Below are 16507 nucleotides of genomic sequence, written 5' to 3'. Positions count from 1 at the left end.
TGACGGTGACAAGACAGAAATGACACTGCTTACTGACTTTGAATCTTTACAGAAAAGCACCTGGCTCACCTGCTCATCCCTCTCTGTGCTCTGCGTTCTGCTGAGTGCTTCGCTTTCCCTCTTCCTGCCCTTGTCCCCAGCAGAGCCCTCGGGACCGGGCCGGGAGCTCAGCACCGGTGTCTTCATACCCGCTGTTATCTGGGCCTCCATCTCCTCAAAACTCCTGCACAGAGTGAGGGAAAGAGGGAGACAGAGAGACGTGGCATGTAATGAACTGAATATGATATATGAGAGTGTTAATGAAAAACATTTCTGGAGCAGCTGAATTGCATGCATGCCTTATGCAATCCAAATCATCCTGGTATACAATTAGCAAATTAAATACACCAGTAAAGCACAGACGAATGCACTGTAAGACTTCCAACAGTACACAGTGAAATACTGCAAAGTAGAGACACATATTACAGACAGAAACATGCAGCAGAGTAGTAGTAGAGTGTGTTATACCCTGTGCAGGGGGAGCTGGGCTCAGATCCATGTGCACACGTATTCTTGGTTAAGCTGTCAGATACAGAGTCTAACTTAAGGTACAAGGACGGCTTCTTCACAGACAGTGGCTGCAAGACACAAAAGAATAAGTCTGAATTCTAAGTTTAAATAAAACATCAAAATATAAAATGGACATAAATAAATAAATAAATAAAGCAGCAAACATTTGATAAATTCTTTAAATAACATCAGATACTCACAGGCGAAGCGGAGCCAAGCTTCTCCATGTACTCAATTTCATAGTCTTGAGCTGATACAGAGAGACAAAAAAAAGTTTTAGATGCAATAAAAGAAATGGAGAGACATTTGTAGCCAGTGTGCAGCTCTGGACCGATGGGATCAGAAGCAGAGGCAGGGCTGACTGTTTGTTATTTCATCTCTGACCTAGATGGGCTGTGCCACAGGGAAGAGATAGCTCTTCCTCTTCTGGAGGTCAGAGGGCACTAGAGAACTGGGCCAGCTGGCTTATTTCACCGCCACAACAAAAATCAATAATGTTGCTGGATGAATGAAGAGTAAAGTGGCTGGTTGCTGTACAGTACATAATTTATCCAAACATAAGCTTTGAATTTCCTTTTGAGCACCGCCTTTCTGCAGTATGCTTTGATCTCTGTCATTTATTTGGACACAGGTGGCTGCTGGAGGCACAAAGAGGGATCCAAGAGAGGCAGACAGCTAAGCCTCACCTGGAGCCTGATGAGGAAGACTGTTCTCGTTAACAAAGGATGTAAGGTCACACGGCTGTGGGAAGTCTTGTTGGTCGGAGTTTAAATCTGCATCCATGCCGTGCAGGGCTGCCCACTTGTGACTGGTGGAGGAGGCCAGCTTCTCCTCGTCTGTGGCGTGGTCGTCCTGTTGGTGAAGGGAGGGGGTTTCATCTGCAGGCGTAGGATCCTGAAATACAAAGGAGGTGGTGGTGATAGAGTCAGAGGGAAGAGGGAGAAATACAGGCAGACAGTACAGATATGAAGAATTAAAACGCACCTCGGATGGGTCAGACATTGGGGATTTCTTTGGCGACCTCTTCACTCTGAAAGTATTACTGAGAAAAAGAAAAACAATCATCAAGATCCAGCATCTCTCAGCACCTTCAGTCAGTGAGTCTTTATTAGATCCAACAGTCACTGTCTGACACCAAGTATTGTATTTGCTACGTATTTCAGACGTGTGCATAATCACAAATCCTAAAATGTAAAACTGCTTGGGTATGTCTGCTTTTGCAAAAACTTACATCATAATTTGCGTAGAGTAGGATTACCATATGTGTAACAGTACCTCTTACTGTAGTCTATGTGTGGCTGAAATAAACAGAGCAGTGAAATGTTTGTGAAGAGGGTTGACTCTATAGTTAGTAACTGCACAGTGAGGAGCAGAGGTTAGTGAGTGTTATGTTGTGAAGAGTTTACTTTCACACAAATCGACAAATATTAATCCTGGCATGTATTTGGTAATGCAGCAGGTTAGTTCAGACTTTGATGCAAACATAATCGATGACTGCAGATTAACTGTTAGTGTAGGGTTTTTACTTTTGTTACCCCAGTTTTCAATTTATAGATACCATAAAACACGGATTCTCCAAGAGTCTGTAAAAGACTGGAAGTCCTTGGATGGCAATTTACAACGACTATCAACATACACCATCCTCTAAATTTAATTCAAAAGACATATATAATAAATCTGAGCTGGAAATTTCTGAAACCTTGGCACAAATTCACGTTTTTAAGCCTGATGTTTTATGGTTATAATGCTTAACTGGACTCATTAAGACATGAATATAAATGGGACAATAACCCTCCAAAGCTATATGTATCTATGAAGGTATTATCATTTATATATAGTTAGCTTTTTCAACAATAGCCAGCAATGAACACAAGAGGGAGCACAAGCACATCCTTTGTTACAAACTGATGGGACACACAGCTTCAGCAGAAAAAAGAAATAGAACATTTTTTACACTTTTGTTTTGGAAAAGGTGCTGATAGACAACAATTAAATGAAATCTGAAATGTTTTAAAGAGTGACGGCTAAAGGCAGCAATATGGAAGTTTTTACTGGACTTAATTATTTGTAACCCACACAAGACAATGTACAAATGTGTAGTGTACAATGATTCCACAAAAATGTCTTTTACATTTGTGTTGAGTAAGGTCATCTCCACAATAATGCACATAACATAACACATACTTTGATTTCACATAAAAATGTTACAGGTTTTGCAAATGTAAACTGTTTCACCATAGCAAATAAATGTGCAATTTTATTTACCCATCTGTGGATCCATTTTTACATGTTAAATCCACAAATGTGAAGTATTGTCATTGTAAAGCTTGTGAAATAGTGAAGTATTGTATGGGTTGCAAATAATGTCCAATAAAAACTTGGCAAACAAGGGAGCCAGAGCTGTAATCTCTGTGAGGGGCCCAGTGTGTCCCAGCAGGATAAGACTGGTCTGCCTGGAGATCTATCTGGATCAGTCACTGGGAACCAAAATCATAGTGACAGACAGAAATAATATTTCATTATTTTGTATTTGTTTCACCTGTCATGTCATTCTCTGGGTCATGTGATGGCCTCCTATTGGCTCCTGCTACTAGCCTATGTAGGCAGGGCAGTATGTTTTTAAAGCCCTGAGGAAGACCTGCAGTGGTTGAAACATGTTTGTACTTTTAATGATTTAGCCACTAAAATAAAGGCTTCTAAAAATTTCCTTCCCTGTTTTCTACATTTTTTGGAGTTCCTGGATTGCCTTCCTGTGTATCACGTTGTTTCCTGTTCTCCATGAGCACCCAACACAAGGTTTTCATCACACTTTTTTCTAACCCTCAAGTATTATTTTGATGTCATATTTTTACTTCATCAGGTTTGACCTAAATTAAGATTACTTGATATCATCATCTCCATCCCTGATGTTTCTATGGTCAATGTCACGTTATCAGTTATTTTGTTGTTGGTATCATTCTCACCTTCACATTCACCATTTTGTCATAATATTATTTCTGTGATTTTCTTGGCCCCTTTGAACCCAAGGCAGAGTGCAAACTACGTTCACTGCAGTTTGCCTTGGATTTTGTGGTTACTGTGATATTTACACCCTATATTCTCTAGAACAGAATAAGATTGAGCCAGAAAATTATTTAAAAAAACAGAATAGATATCTCAGTCATAACTCAATGTTGACTATAATTGTAGTTACTGTGGTTCGCCTCTGTGGGGCAGAATTGGACTGTGATATTTTTCAGTTGGCACTGTCATAGATGGGATTGTACCGTACATAATACAGGATTGAAAACAAAACTGAAAACAGGTCCCTCCTGTTAAAATGGGCAGGAATACAAAGTTTAGATGGATTGTTTGACAGTGGGCACAATGAACTGTGATGACTCTGTTAATATAGAGGGACGACAGGGCAACATGCTGCCTTAAAATAAGCCACATGGAATTAAGGGTCACAATGGGATGGATGGCTGTGTTGTCCCTGTACTTACAACAGACAACATAGAGAAGACACACCCCTGGACTTCCTGTGACATATGAGAATACACAGACACAGGTGACAGAGAGACAGACAGAGCACACTGGCATAATAGACAAGAGACCGTACAAACACAGACGAACCTCACAGACAGAGACGCAGACATTCCTACACACGAACACACTGTTCTCTAAAAGTGAGCGTGGTCTCTTCCACAAATGTTCGGTCCTCTGATAATAAACTGTAAACTTACGATTTAATGGGTGTTTTCTTCTTCTTGGCCGGTTTGTTTTGATTTTGGTCCTCCAGTTCCCCGATGTTATCATTGTCATTTTCATTCTCATAGTCATTGGACGACAGTTCAAAGGAGGCAGAGGCCTTTGGAGGGGAGTTGGCCATCTTATTGGAGGATTTGAAAGGGTCTACGCAGTCATCAAAGTTATTAGCGTCAAACGAATAAGACGGCCTGGACAGTTTGGGGGAGTTGGAGATGCCTTTCTTAGAAGAAAATGGATTGAAGTTCGGATCATCCCACTTGTCAGGTTCAAAATTGTAAGAAACTGCAGGGACAGGGATGTCATCCTCGTTGCCGTTGTGGGTTGCTGGAGGATCGTTGTCCAGCTGCTCCGTCTGCACTGGAGGGGCCTTTTTCAGCCCAAGCTTTGGTTTCCTCAGAGGCATCTTGGCACCGGGCTTCTTGCCCACTTTCTTAGGTGGGGGAGAGGCCTGGTGTGGTGCCTCACTGCCCTCCTCAGAGTAGTCAAACTCCAGCCTTACTGACTGACGCTTAGGAATGATAGGTTGTTCTTCAGGATTGGTGATTGGCTTTTCAGGAGGAGCTGGGAGACACGGCTCCACAGCAGGGACAGGGGGGCTTTCTGGAGGGCTGGCGATGGGGGCACCCACAGGACCTTTACGACCAATAACAGGAGAATTGGCAATTTTACTACCTCCAGTCTTGAAAGGGTCGATGTTCTCAAAATTATCTGGATCCCATTTGTAGGAGGTAGGAGGGGGGATGGGGGATTTGTCTCCGCCTGTTGGACTACTAGAGAGAGGGATCTCCTCCTGGCACAAGGGTAAGGCAGGGATGACAAGGCTCTCCTCTTGGGTGGTATGATTGGTCTCCTCTGGCAGAGGAGGAGGAGTCACCACACGGCTCTTCCTGGTCCTGCGAAGGGTTCCTCCTGGGCTCGGGGTCGCAGATCCTCCCTCTGCTTCCTCCTGAGCCTGGAGAGGGCTGGCAGTTCGAGGCTTCGCCCGCTTCTTGGTCTCCGGGGTGCTGCTGGATGAAGCTGGCTTTGCACTCTCTGGGTTTGAGTTCTGCCTGAGAAGGGGCTTCTTCTTCAAAGACCCAGGACGGACTTTCTTGGGCCTGTGGAGTGTCCCTGGGGCGCTCTCAGTGCCTACACTGAAGGATTCAGAATGTGGACGGAAGCCTCCCGCCGTTGATCCGTCCAACAGACCAGAACTGTCTAGTGCTCCTCCCTGGAAGCTGAGTGAACGAGTAAGGGTGTGACTTGTTGAATCTCCAGCCAAAGATTCAATGTTGTATTGGCCACTGGCTGCAATGGGCCGGTTCTCATCAAAAACAGGGGATGGGGAACGGCATGGTGCATTAGCTGAAGTCAATTCAGAGGCAGGAACATTGTCGGAGGTGTCTGCTACTGCAAAAGATGGAGAGACATAACATAAAGAGGCTTTAGCTGCTAAAATCAAAATGAAATGAAATTGGGATCATATATATTTAAACTGGTTTGTGGCGGAGATGCAGGTGTTATCAAGGAAGCCTGCATGGAGATAAAAGCTGCTGCTGGCTTCTGACACATCCAATTATAGAGATGAATGTGCTATAAATAATTCAATAAGAGTCTCTCAGTTGGACAGAAAGTCGTGAAAAATAACCACACGAGAGAACCGATTGGTCAGCCTTTCCTATATATCCAAAAGCCTCGGTGCTGTGCAGTGGAGGTGCTCGTCTCAGCAAACAAAGCAGATAAAAAATACTGCTTTATTCCACTAGATGGTGCAACAACACTTTCTTACACCTGCTTTGTTACAGTGGTGTTACAGAGCATGATACTATGAAAGAGCTACGCACACATCATGGCATCATTTTCTTACTGTACCTTTGTCATCAGATGTTAGTTGCTGGGTTGGAGGATCTACAGGAGAAACAGCCTTCACTGGAGTTGTGGATTCAGGGGTCTCGAACGCTCCATCAGAGTCTGAGCTCCTATAACAAAAGATGAGCATACATCAGATTGATATCTCTTGAACTGTAATGACTCGAGCGACTATATTGGGATCATTGACGTCATGTGAGGATGAGCTTAACTTCTACTCCGTCAGACACAGGACTTCACCATGATCTATTTCTCAAGACAGCAGTTTAGATATTATTCTTCAGTGCAATATGTAGTGTAAATATGTTACCACACCACACAGCTGTGTTTAAGGTCAGAAGGGTAGCAAATGCTATTTCCTGTAGTGTGTATGTCTTTCAAAAAAGGCCCAAGGTTAGCATGTATTTCTGTTTTCATTACATGTAGTCTTTTATGGCCACATATTAAAACGCTGAGTCTGCAGTGAGGTGACACATAATGACACATCTGAGACACAGGATTACCCGCAACTCAGCACACACATGCAACGCCCGTACACACACACAAGACCACCTCAAGAGATCTAAAGATATCACCACTATGAAACAGGGAGGTACCGAGGAGAACACTGAGCTGAAAACAGAAAAATGGTCAATTTCTGCATGACAATAACAGGCAGTTAATAAAAACCACAGTGTTATCATCCTGAGCAAAAGCCATATTGATTGGTTTTCCTCAGCACCGGACACACACACATACATCGCAAAGCTCATCAGACAACCTGACTACAAATGTCCATGGTCCATTAATCACAGTATTATCTGACAATGTGAGGCAGCAGCCTCCCGTACTGTCTCACCTCTGTCTGACCGGCTCCCCGGCAGCACTGATCATGTTGTCATGACGTGAGCCCCAGGAGAGGCTCCGGAGGAGCCCAAGAGCCGGATCCGAGCCCGGGCTGTCTCCATCTCCTGCCCCTCCTAGCAGTGTGTCCCAGCCCCAGCGAGCCCACTGCAGTGGAGACAGAGCCTGCCACGTACTCACTGCCATGGCTGCCGGCGGGCTACACCTCTCCGCAGCACAGTGCCTGACACAGGTGGATGCTCACCGCCTCTTCCTCAGATGATGACCAAAACCACCAGATCCAACCTCTCCTCTGCCTTCTCTCTTTTTCTCTATAGTCAAATGTCTCTTTGTTTTTAATCTAAAATCTCAGTCCTACTTAACGTTGCTCTTCTTTGTCATCTATAGCCACATCAGCCTGTTTCCACTGCTCCCCAGGAGGAGATGATGCCTCCCAATCCAAATGAGACTGGCTGCAGAAGCCCACCGCCTGCATACAGTATATTCTGGTCCTCTCTCTCTCCCTCGTCTCTCCCAGCCTTCCTCTCTCTACCGTCCTCCGTCCCTCTGCCCCTCTCTCTCTCCTGCTCCTGAACCATGTTGCTGAATAAACACAGAATAAAAGGCAGCCCATAGCCCACCAGCAAAACCTGCTATGATAAAGCTTGCTCCTTACATGTACCACCACTGCATCTGATGTATATTTCCTGACCCTTATCTCTACTGTAGTGTCATTTTCTGCCTAAATTAATGAGAACATTTACACATCTTTTGGTCACTGCAAAGACACACCCAGATTTTGCTCTACTAACCCAGGTCATTTTCACACACACACACACACACACACACACACACACACACTGAAACTGAAGAAACATCTTCTGGTAACTACTGATGCCTTTAAAGATATTATTGTGTGCAGATGCAGGAAACAGCTTCTCTAACACATCCTCGGACAGGATAACGAAATGAGTCCTTTGCATTGAACAATATAAAATGGTAATAAAGAATGCAATGCCTAGAGTAAATAGTGACATTATTATTTTCTTTTTAATATATATCTATATATGGTTATTGCTTTTTTAGAGCATAGAAAAAACCTAGGAAAAACAAAGCCAACAGGCATAGCACATTATATGCAACAGTGGCCACAGTCAGAGTGATTAGTACAAAGTAGTAGGAGTAAAAATTACATATACAGACAAGGAAAAATAAACACAGCAAGGTGCTTCATCTAAAAAAATATTATTACATTGGCCTTCACTCTGAAAGAATTTAAGCACAGGGTCCCAAATCTTATCGAACTCAACACCTCTATCCTCGCTATAGAATCTCACCATTTTATTTAACCATAAATCATATGTGGGAACAGAGTCCATCTTCCACACTTGTAAAATGAACTTCTTTGCAATCACCATTCCAAATAAAACAGCCATTTTTGGTATTTGCTAGCAGAGGATATGGAGCCTCAGAGAAACATTGAAAAGTGTTCTTCCGATATGTATACAATTTACAGCATGACCAGAAAGCATGTGCTAAATTGCTGATTGTAGATTTACAGTGGGTCTATGTAAAGTTTGAACCGTAAAAGACTAAGTCTGACATTCACTGAACAGTTGTGTATAGTCCTTAAACATTCATCTCAGACTTCATCTGTAAGTTCTATATTCAGTTTGTCTACCCATGCCAGTTTGATTTCTACGGTGTCAAACACGGTGACATTATAGTGGACCCCCCCTATCTCTCTAACACACAAATACAAGAGCATATATGGGAGAGCAGACAAGGACCCCCACCGTTACATGACACCTCCAAGTCTACACACTATATTGATCTAGCTCATCTATAGGGCTTCACCTCGAGGCATTTTTGAAGCCATTCAGCATCCCATGGGGGTCTTTTGTCACATACAGACACAAAGATGGGAATAAAAGGCTGTAGTATGAAAGACACCATCTAGTCGTCAATATGGTCAATATGGCCGATGCAACAAAAAATTCAGAGCTGAGACTTTAGTGTTTTATAGAGGAGGCTTTTGCTGTCATGGTCAATATGTCCACTACCCCCTGGGGTCACATCACAGCAGAGATGGAGGGTCTTCTACAACAACAATATGGCAGTAAGTTACTTGCTCTGCAATGTGCTCAAGCTACACAAAAGCGTACACTGCATGTTAAGGGTATAAACTGATAAGTGGTGCCTGTTTATTACATTTTTATATATTAGCGGATACTTTCTCAGATCAATAGCCTTAAAAACACCTCCATTACTTTCAGGGGGGTGGGATCAAAAAGGAGACAACACATGGCAAAGAAGGGAGCCAGAGCTGTAATCTCTGTGAGGGGCCCAGTGTGTCCCAGCAGGATAAGACTGGTCTGCCTGGAGATCCATCTGGATCAGTCACTGGGAACCAGGATCATAGTGTCAGATGGTCTGACAGGCAGTGACACAGACAAGACCCACTTACAGACTGTAATATGCAAAGACCAGCAAAGCAAGCACCAAAGGAATCAATCTATTAGGAGCTATAACAGATGCAACTCTCTGGACATTTTGTTTTGAAGTGTAGCATTAAAATTAGCGCTTCAAATCTGCTTCTTCGAGGATGGATGGAAATAAAACTGAGAACAGTGACACAATGAGGTAATTAGGGCTTATTTCGGCGCTCCGCTTACGTACCTGCAGAGGACATTTTTCATGTGACTACAAACACAGTGTTGCTATGGCAACAGGAGGTTGCTCCCGCCATATGTTCCACGTTGGAAGAAAACACGTTGGATGCACACAGTCCAACACAGGCGCACACAGCTGAGGCTTGCCTAACCAATGAGGTCCTCTGGTGAGTTTTATATGATATAGAGGACAAAAAAGGCACACTGCAGATTTATGAGGAAAGCTGCTCTTGCATCAGCATTATTCTGTTCACAACCTATGAATTAGTTTAACTGAAAAAGGGGAAACAGCATATTTTTTATATATATATAATCCTCACATGATTATTATTGGTACTTTTTATTTAAATTTAAACAGATAGCATCTAATAGAAGTGAAATCATACACTGTAAGGAGTGTTTTAATGAAAGAAATGAATAAGGTGAATAAAAATCAATCTGGGAATGCCTTCTGTGTTAATGCAGTAGTATTTTCTGCAGCACTTATGCGAGACCTGGGTGCAGACAAAACATAGAAAGAGGAAAAGCAGCGTGTGGGCGAGCAGTCAGGGTATGGGGGCATAGAGAAACAAAGAGAGCAGCAGTTAATAGCAGCCTCTCAAAGGCTGAGATGACTGCCTGGAGACAGAGACTCTGCAGCGTGAGGCAGGGAGACGCTGCATTTCAGATAGTCAGACGTGTCTCTGCTTAAAGCCAAATCCAACTCTGCCTGCTTTAACAGCTTTCACAGTGCTGGAGGGAGAGCCATCACCAGCCCCTGGGAAGAGGGGGAAACTGGGCTGCACCGACACGTACACCCAGCACCACCTGTCTGTCCTATTGATACACATTCTTCCAAAAAAAATGTGATGTTGGAATTGCAAATGAAGCTCTTATCTGCTCAGAAACAGTTTGATGACAATTTAATAGTGATTCAACTGTGATTAGATGAAAGCTGATGGGAAGAGAATGAAGAAGGGATGGATGAATGGAAGGCAGGCTGCTGGTGTCCAAGCAGCTGTGTGATTAGCCTCAATGGATTAGCTGCCGAATGCTCCCTCCACCATCTCTCGGCTGTCAAACACCTCTAAACCCTCTCTGTCTGGACTTCATCTATCTCGATCTATTTCACTCCATCTGTACCTTTAATTCTCCCTCTCTCCCTCACCCCTTGCTTCATCGCTACAATTCATCATCCCTTTGTTATCTTCTCATTTAGCGATGCCTTGCCTCTCAGGTGTTTTGAAGCTTTCAGCATCAGGTTGATTTCTGATCTGCTGTTTAGGGCATTAAAGAATCCACTGTAAATCTGTGTCACATGCATTGCACTATCAAATGTCAATGATTTAACTGAACAGAAACACTGTGAACAATAGGAAGTAAATATTTTAAAGTGTGTACTTGGACTGTGTGATAATGAATATCTGCTCTGTTCTGTGTTGTGAAAAGATGGAAGATAGTAAAATCATATAAAAATAAAACACAGAGTTGTACTATGAGTCTATCCCTCATTACACTCTACACAGCCTGTGGTTTCTCCTCTGAGGTAGACATAAAGACACCAACAGAGGGAGCTCCTGTGCTTTTATCCTCCTGATGAATGAGCGTCGGGATACTACAATATTACATCACAGCCACCAAACACCCTGTAAAACACCACAAAAAAACAATTTTACATTTTACAAGCACCTCTCCAGTTTCTACACAGATGTGACGGGAGCAGGGAGCAACTTAATGAGGCTTTGTGATGAGAAAAGAGCACAAAGCGGCTCATGTCTTCCGCAAATGATTCTCCAACTTCAGGAAATGAAATGTTATGGAGAATCGCTCTGCACCTTCTGCGGGTCACATAAACGGAGCAGATGACGCTCATCTCAATCCACACAGATGTCAGCTCTCAAGTCTGAAGAAAACACACTCAGCCTCAAACAAAGAGGCCACTGGGAGGAAAAAAAGAGAGTCAGACTGGGATTACCTCGATGTGTAATACCTCATCTAGTCTAATCTGAGACTTTGACTGCAAGCAGATGGCACATTAAACAACAACAGGTCAGGTCTAGGAGTCAGAGCACCAGCAAGGAGGGGGTTAAAATGTCCATTTTGAAGATGAGATCAGATGCTATGTTCATCTGTTGTATCCCAACCCCCATATCAAGGCAGACACCAGCTAACTGGGCACTGATTTTAGATTTATGAATAGAGATGACTACTAACAGCTCATTTGTACATGGTGTTTTGTACTGGATGTCCCTGAGCTTTGCACTTTTGAGATGACTCAGTGCGTCCTTTCCATTATTTTTTATTAATGTTGGTATATTTATATGTGTTTATGTATGTTTTGAATTTTTATTTATTCATTTTTTCCCTTTTATTTTAACCTTTTTAGATAGTAATGTGTAAGGGTTGGGGTGTAAGGGGACCTGGAAAAATGCCAACAAATGAGGGACATTTCCATTTCCATTGTATTTGTATGTTTCTGTGCATCTAATGCTGCTTCCAACAAAATATTACTGTAAAATATACATATATCAGAATAAAATAAAGTTTCCTTTGAGCATAAACAAAGTTTGGTCCCTTACCTGACACATAACACTTCCAGATCACAGCCCTAACGTGCTTTAATGTGTGAATGCTTTATATACTGTAAGTACTTTTGACAGTGTTACACAACTCATGGAGTGTTCTCAGTAAAAGCCTTATTATTAATGGTTGGGATAGTGGGCACGGTGCTGCTGCTGTGCACACCTGTAGGAAAACAGCTTCTAATCCAGTGCGATAAGAGCCTGTGCTTTGCTGCTGATCTTCTGAGAGAAGTATTCAGTCCTCTGAGGTCTGAGTTCAGCAGAGCTCTGAGCTGAAAAATGACTTATGTATTATGCTATAAATCATTCATTTCTACATTACAGACAGCACACATGCAGTCACTCCATTTCCCTCATCCCTCTCCTCTGTTCCTCCTATGGTCCCTCTTCCCCTGTGCAGTAGTGTGTCTGAGATATAAATAAAACACAGCAAAGTGGAGCACTCCCCCTCCGTCTCTCTCCTTTTCTAACTCCAACTCTTCCTCTCATCCACTGATATTCCTAACATCTTCTTCCACTCGCCCCCCCCCCAACACACACACAGCGTGTTCTATTTCGACACCATCACCAGCCCCTACTCCCAGCGCGTCAGCCGCGTCCTCCTTCACGCAGAACAAAAACATCACCCCACCAGCCTCCCGGCGGCACCTACTGTACTCATTGCCTAATTCTGGTTCCCACAGGCTCCCCCGAAGCACTGTTATGTTTCATCCATCCGTACAGTACTGTAGCTGAAGCACAGTAATGCACATGAGGCTGAGCACGTGCTTTGATTCTCTCATCCTTATTTACATATTGAAAGCAAACAACAACAGTGATGACGTGCTCTGCTGGTTGCTTTAGATTTAACAGTCAGAGAAGGCTTTATAACAGTGTGCATGAAAAGATGGAGTAAGGGGAAGCAAAGTAATGCATCAAAAACTGACAGAAACAAAACAGAACACAATGTCTCACAGAGGTGTTTTTGTCAGGCTTCCTGTGGCAACAGTCACTGACACCATAAATGGCAACCATGCCCGTGATATTACTCACAGGTGATCACTTCCTGCATCCACAATGAACATTTATGTTGCATGGAGAGCCAGTTTAAAGCCATAAATAAATCAAAACAGAAGCAGAAGCAGGTGGAGCTGCTCTCCAGACCTACACCTTTCAGAAATAAAGTGATTGCCTTGATTCTGATCACACCCCTGAACATTTCCAGACACAACACTGAGCAGCAATGCATTTTAAGTCAAACTCACATGTGTTCTTGAGAGGGACAGGGGGTCTCTCCTTGCTCCATGGACTCGTTGGCTCCCATCCTCAGCTAGCTCTGCCCCCCCCTGCACCCCCTGCCTGCTCCTGCTCTCCAGCCACCCTCCACATCCACCTGCTCCCCCCTCCACCTCCAAAACTGCCTCTCCTTTTTGGTGTGATCTTTGCAAGAGGAGGCAGGCAGCCTGTGTCAGCGGAGGGGAGCACCGGCTGAGCTTTCAGTGCTGCAGTGCAGAGGATCAGCGAGTCCTGCTCGCATCAGGAGCAAAGCAGTGGATGATTAAGGGCTCCTCACTTTGTGCACAGCATCTCTGAGCCTCTGCCGCTCACAGACCGGAAATATTCCTGTTTCTCATCTTAAATGATGCAACACCAGCAGGGATAAAATCTCCAAGAGCACAATGTCAAGAAGAGAATAATCCAAAACAAACAGGATGAAAGGATCCTGCTTTCCTGCCGTCTTGTACGTGTGTCTGAGGTGCCTCCTCTCTGTTTGGCTGCTGATATTGCTGAGCTGTGTTGCTGCTCTGGCTGCCTCCTCCCCCCTCTCTCCTCCACTCATTCCCCTGACTCCAGCCTCCTGTGCCTTTAAAAAGACAAGCAGCTTTTTTTCCTTCGCTACGGCGACTATGCAGGGGAGCCTAACAATAGAAGACCCTCCAAAACCCCACTGATTAACAGGCAATTTCTCTTTCACTCTATGGTTACCCCTTCGTCTTCCCTCCCACAGCAACCCCGTACCTCTCGACTCTGCCTTTCCCCTGCCACGATCCCCCTCTCTCTCACCCAGTGACTTGCAAAACGAAAAACATCATTTTCGTGCCTCCTTTTCACACAATGGAAGCTTCCAGCACTCAGCGTGGCCAACCAGAGTGATGTCTGAGGTAAACAATAGACTCTGAGAAACTAGAATGTGTGTGTACTATTCAGCTCTGACCCTATTATATTCCCTTTCATTCAAGACACTCCAACAACAGCTCTGTACCAGCACAAAAAGAGACCAAAAAGACAGACAAAAATCCAACTTTTAAAATGTTATATTATGTTATAAGAGAAGTAACATCAACAACCCACTATCAGACTCAAAATGTTAAAGATCTTGGTTACAGGAGCTTAATGCAGAGGTGTCAGTCTTTGTTAAAGAGGTAGGGACATATGCTAAATGAAATGAATGAATACAGTCTCTGCGGTAAAATCCCTGGATAGCAGGATGGGCCGGTGATCTAATTTACTGGCACTCTCATCAAACCTTGAATTGCATCAGAGACCGGAAGAGCAATGATGATATTCCGTCCTAGTCTGTCGTTACAATCTGTCTTTCCTTTAAGACATCTGTGTGTGTGTGTGTGGCAGACGCAGAGAATGTGTCCTGCGGGATGGAAATAAGAGCGGGAACAGGTTCTGCACTTTTCCCATTCATTGTCAAGGAGCAATGGGAAAGAGAGGCGTTGGAAATATGAGAAGAATAAATCTATTGTGCACTCATGGGAAAGTGAGGAAACAAGGGCTCGCTACTATAGCAACTCAAGCCTGAAGCACTGTAACTTGCTTGTACGCAGGTTTCAGGTGTCGCACCTTTGCCTATGTGGACTAAAAACACAGAATTTCCAGTTCCACATGGCACTAAACCCGGTGTTTATGTCCGACCTAACGCCCCACTTGATAAGGGGGAGTGCTTGCATGTAAACATGAAGTCCATTAACTGATGTTCACAAAGAAAGTCAATGTGATTCTAGTCTCGGATGGGTCTGTCGGTCGATGTTTCACAGCCCGAGGGGGCAAGTAAAAATGCCTCCCACTCACAACTCCCAACACAGACCCCTGCTGAAGCAAAAATATTGATTGCCACTGCCATCCCAGCCCCCATACCAGTTCAAAGATGTATCTAGGGCAGCAAAGGATGTATGTGTGAAGTACAAGTTCCTGTTCTATTGAAAGACTGACATTGACATCCTCTCTGTGTTGCTACTGTGAAAGCCCGGCCTTGCACCGCTGTTTCCACTGCAGACTGAAAAAAATGAAGAAATAAAAAATTCAACAAACTCAGGCACTGGAAGATATGGCTGTGGCAGTTTTTTCTGAAAGATTCATTATGGCGCTCAAGAGCAATCAGGGTCACTACGACCCACATATGTGTAGCCTGTTATTCAGTGTCAGACTGTGATGGTGCAGAAGAATTTGTGGTCCGTCTTTAAACCGTCTTTAGTTAAGAACGCTGAAGTGGAAAAAAATATAACCTATGTACCTCTGAAATAGGTTTTAGTTGTGTTAAAAATTCAAAACATACAGTTAAGTCAGAATAACACATGATAAGTGTGACTTAAGAATCTTGAGAAGTGTTGAAATTTCAAGCCAGTTCAAGCTAAGTATGAACCTTAATCACATTACAGTCTCTTGGTTTGCTAAAGGCTCTAATTAAACAAAGAAAATAAATAATATGCCCCTTAATTTGACAATGCTAAAGTCAAAGACACAAGAATAGTACATCAACCCTAAGCAAGAAATAAATTCAACAAATCTAAGTAAGGACCACAAAAGACAGGACCCTCTTTCCACAGGAAATTATAGGTGTGGACTTGGTGGGTGAGAACACAATAGCAATTTCAAGAAACATTGTGCTAGTGCAGCAGATCAGACCCAAAACTGAATGATTCATGAAAAAGATAGGGAGGTTCTGATGAGCACAAAAACAAATAACAAACAATAGATCTTGGAAAATGCTGAAGCTAAACTAAAAGCGTGGTTCTATTTCTGACTTTGCAGTACATGTATTTTTTCATTGACTTAGTTCAAGTCATACATCACTGATGACAAAGTGGGCCACTAACTCCAGAATTACAGGCTGTATCTCTGTTGGTGTGTGCAAACAAAGGCTCAAATACATCACAAACCGAATACAGCAACTCTGCAGGTGACACGCAGTTCAAAGATGTGTTTTGGTGAATCCTGGTTTTAGGTGTCTGTGGCAAACGCCTAATCTGCCCCTCTGATCCTCCAGCTGATCAGGCAGAGTGAGCGCCTGAGGCTTCCTTTCTCATATGCCAAGAA

The 16507-nt window shown here is 43.5% G+C and overlaps 1 protein-coding gene across 1 annotated transcript in view; it reads right to left on the bottom strand.

Moving 5' to 3' along the window:
• The window catches only part of tacc2 (transforming, acidic coiled-coil containing protein 2), a 58903-nt gene that overhangs the window by 11028 nt on the left and 31368 nt on the right, over positions 1-16507 (bottom strand). Inside the window, exons 9-15 of the mRNA XM_050070538.1 lie at positions 6151-6257; positions 4275-5688; positions 1534-1591; positions 1236-1443; positions 750-799; positions 508-617; positions 70-223 (exon numbers count right to left, since the gene is read on the bottom strand). Of these exons, the coding sequence (XP_049926495.1) occupies positions 70-223; positions 508-617; positions 750-799; positions 1236-1443; positions 1534-1591; positions 4275-5688; positions 6151-6257 (2101 nt within the window). The remainder of the gene's footprint in view (positions 1-69; positions 224-507; positions 618-749; positions 800-1235; positions 1444-1533; positions 1592-4274; positions 5689-6150; positions 6258-16507) is intronic.

Source organism: Epinephelus moara, chromosome 19, assembly GCF_006386435.1.
Source record: "Epinephelus moara isolate mb chromosome 19, YSFRI_EMoa_1.0, whole genome shotgun sequence".
Taxonomy (NCBI): domain Eukaryota; kingdom Metazoa; phylum Chordata; class Actinopteri; order Perciformes; family Serranidae; genus Epinephelus; species Epinephelus moara.
The sequence above is the reverse complement of the archived record's forward strand: the minus strand, read 5'-3'. Positions and strand labels throughout refer to the sequence as shown.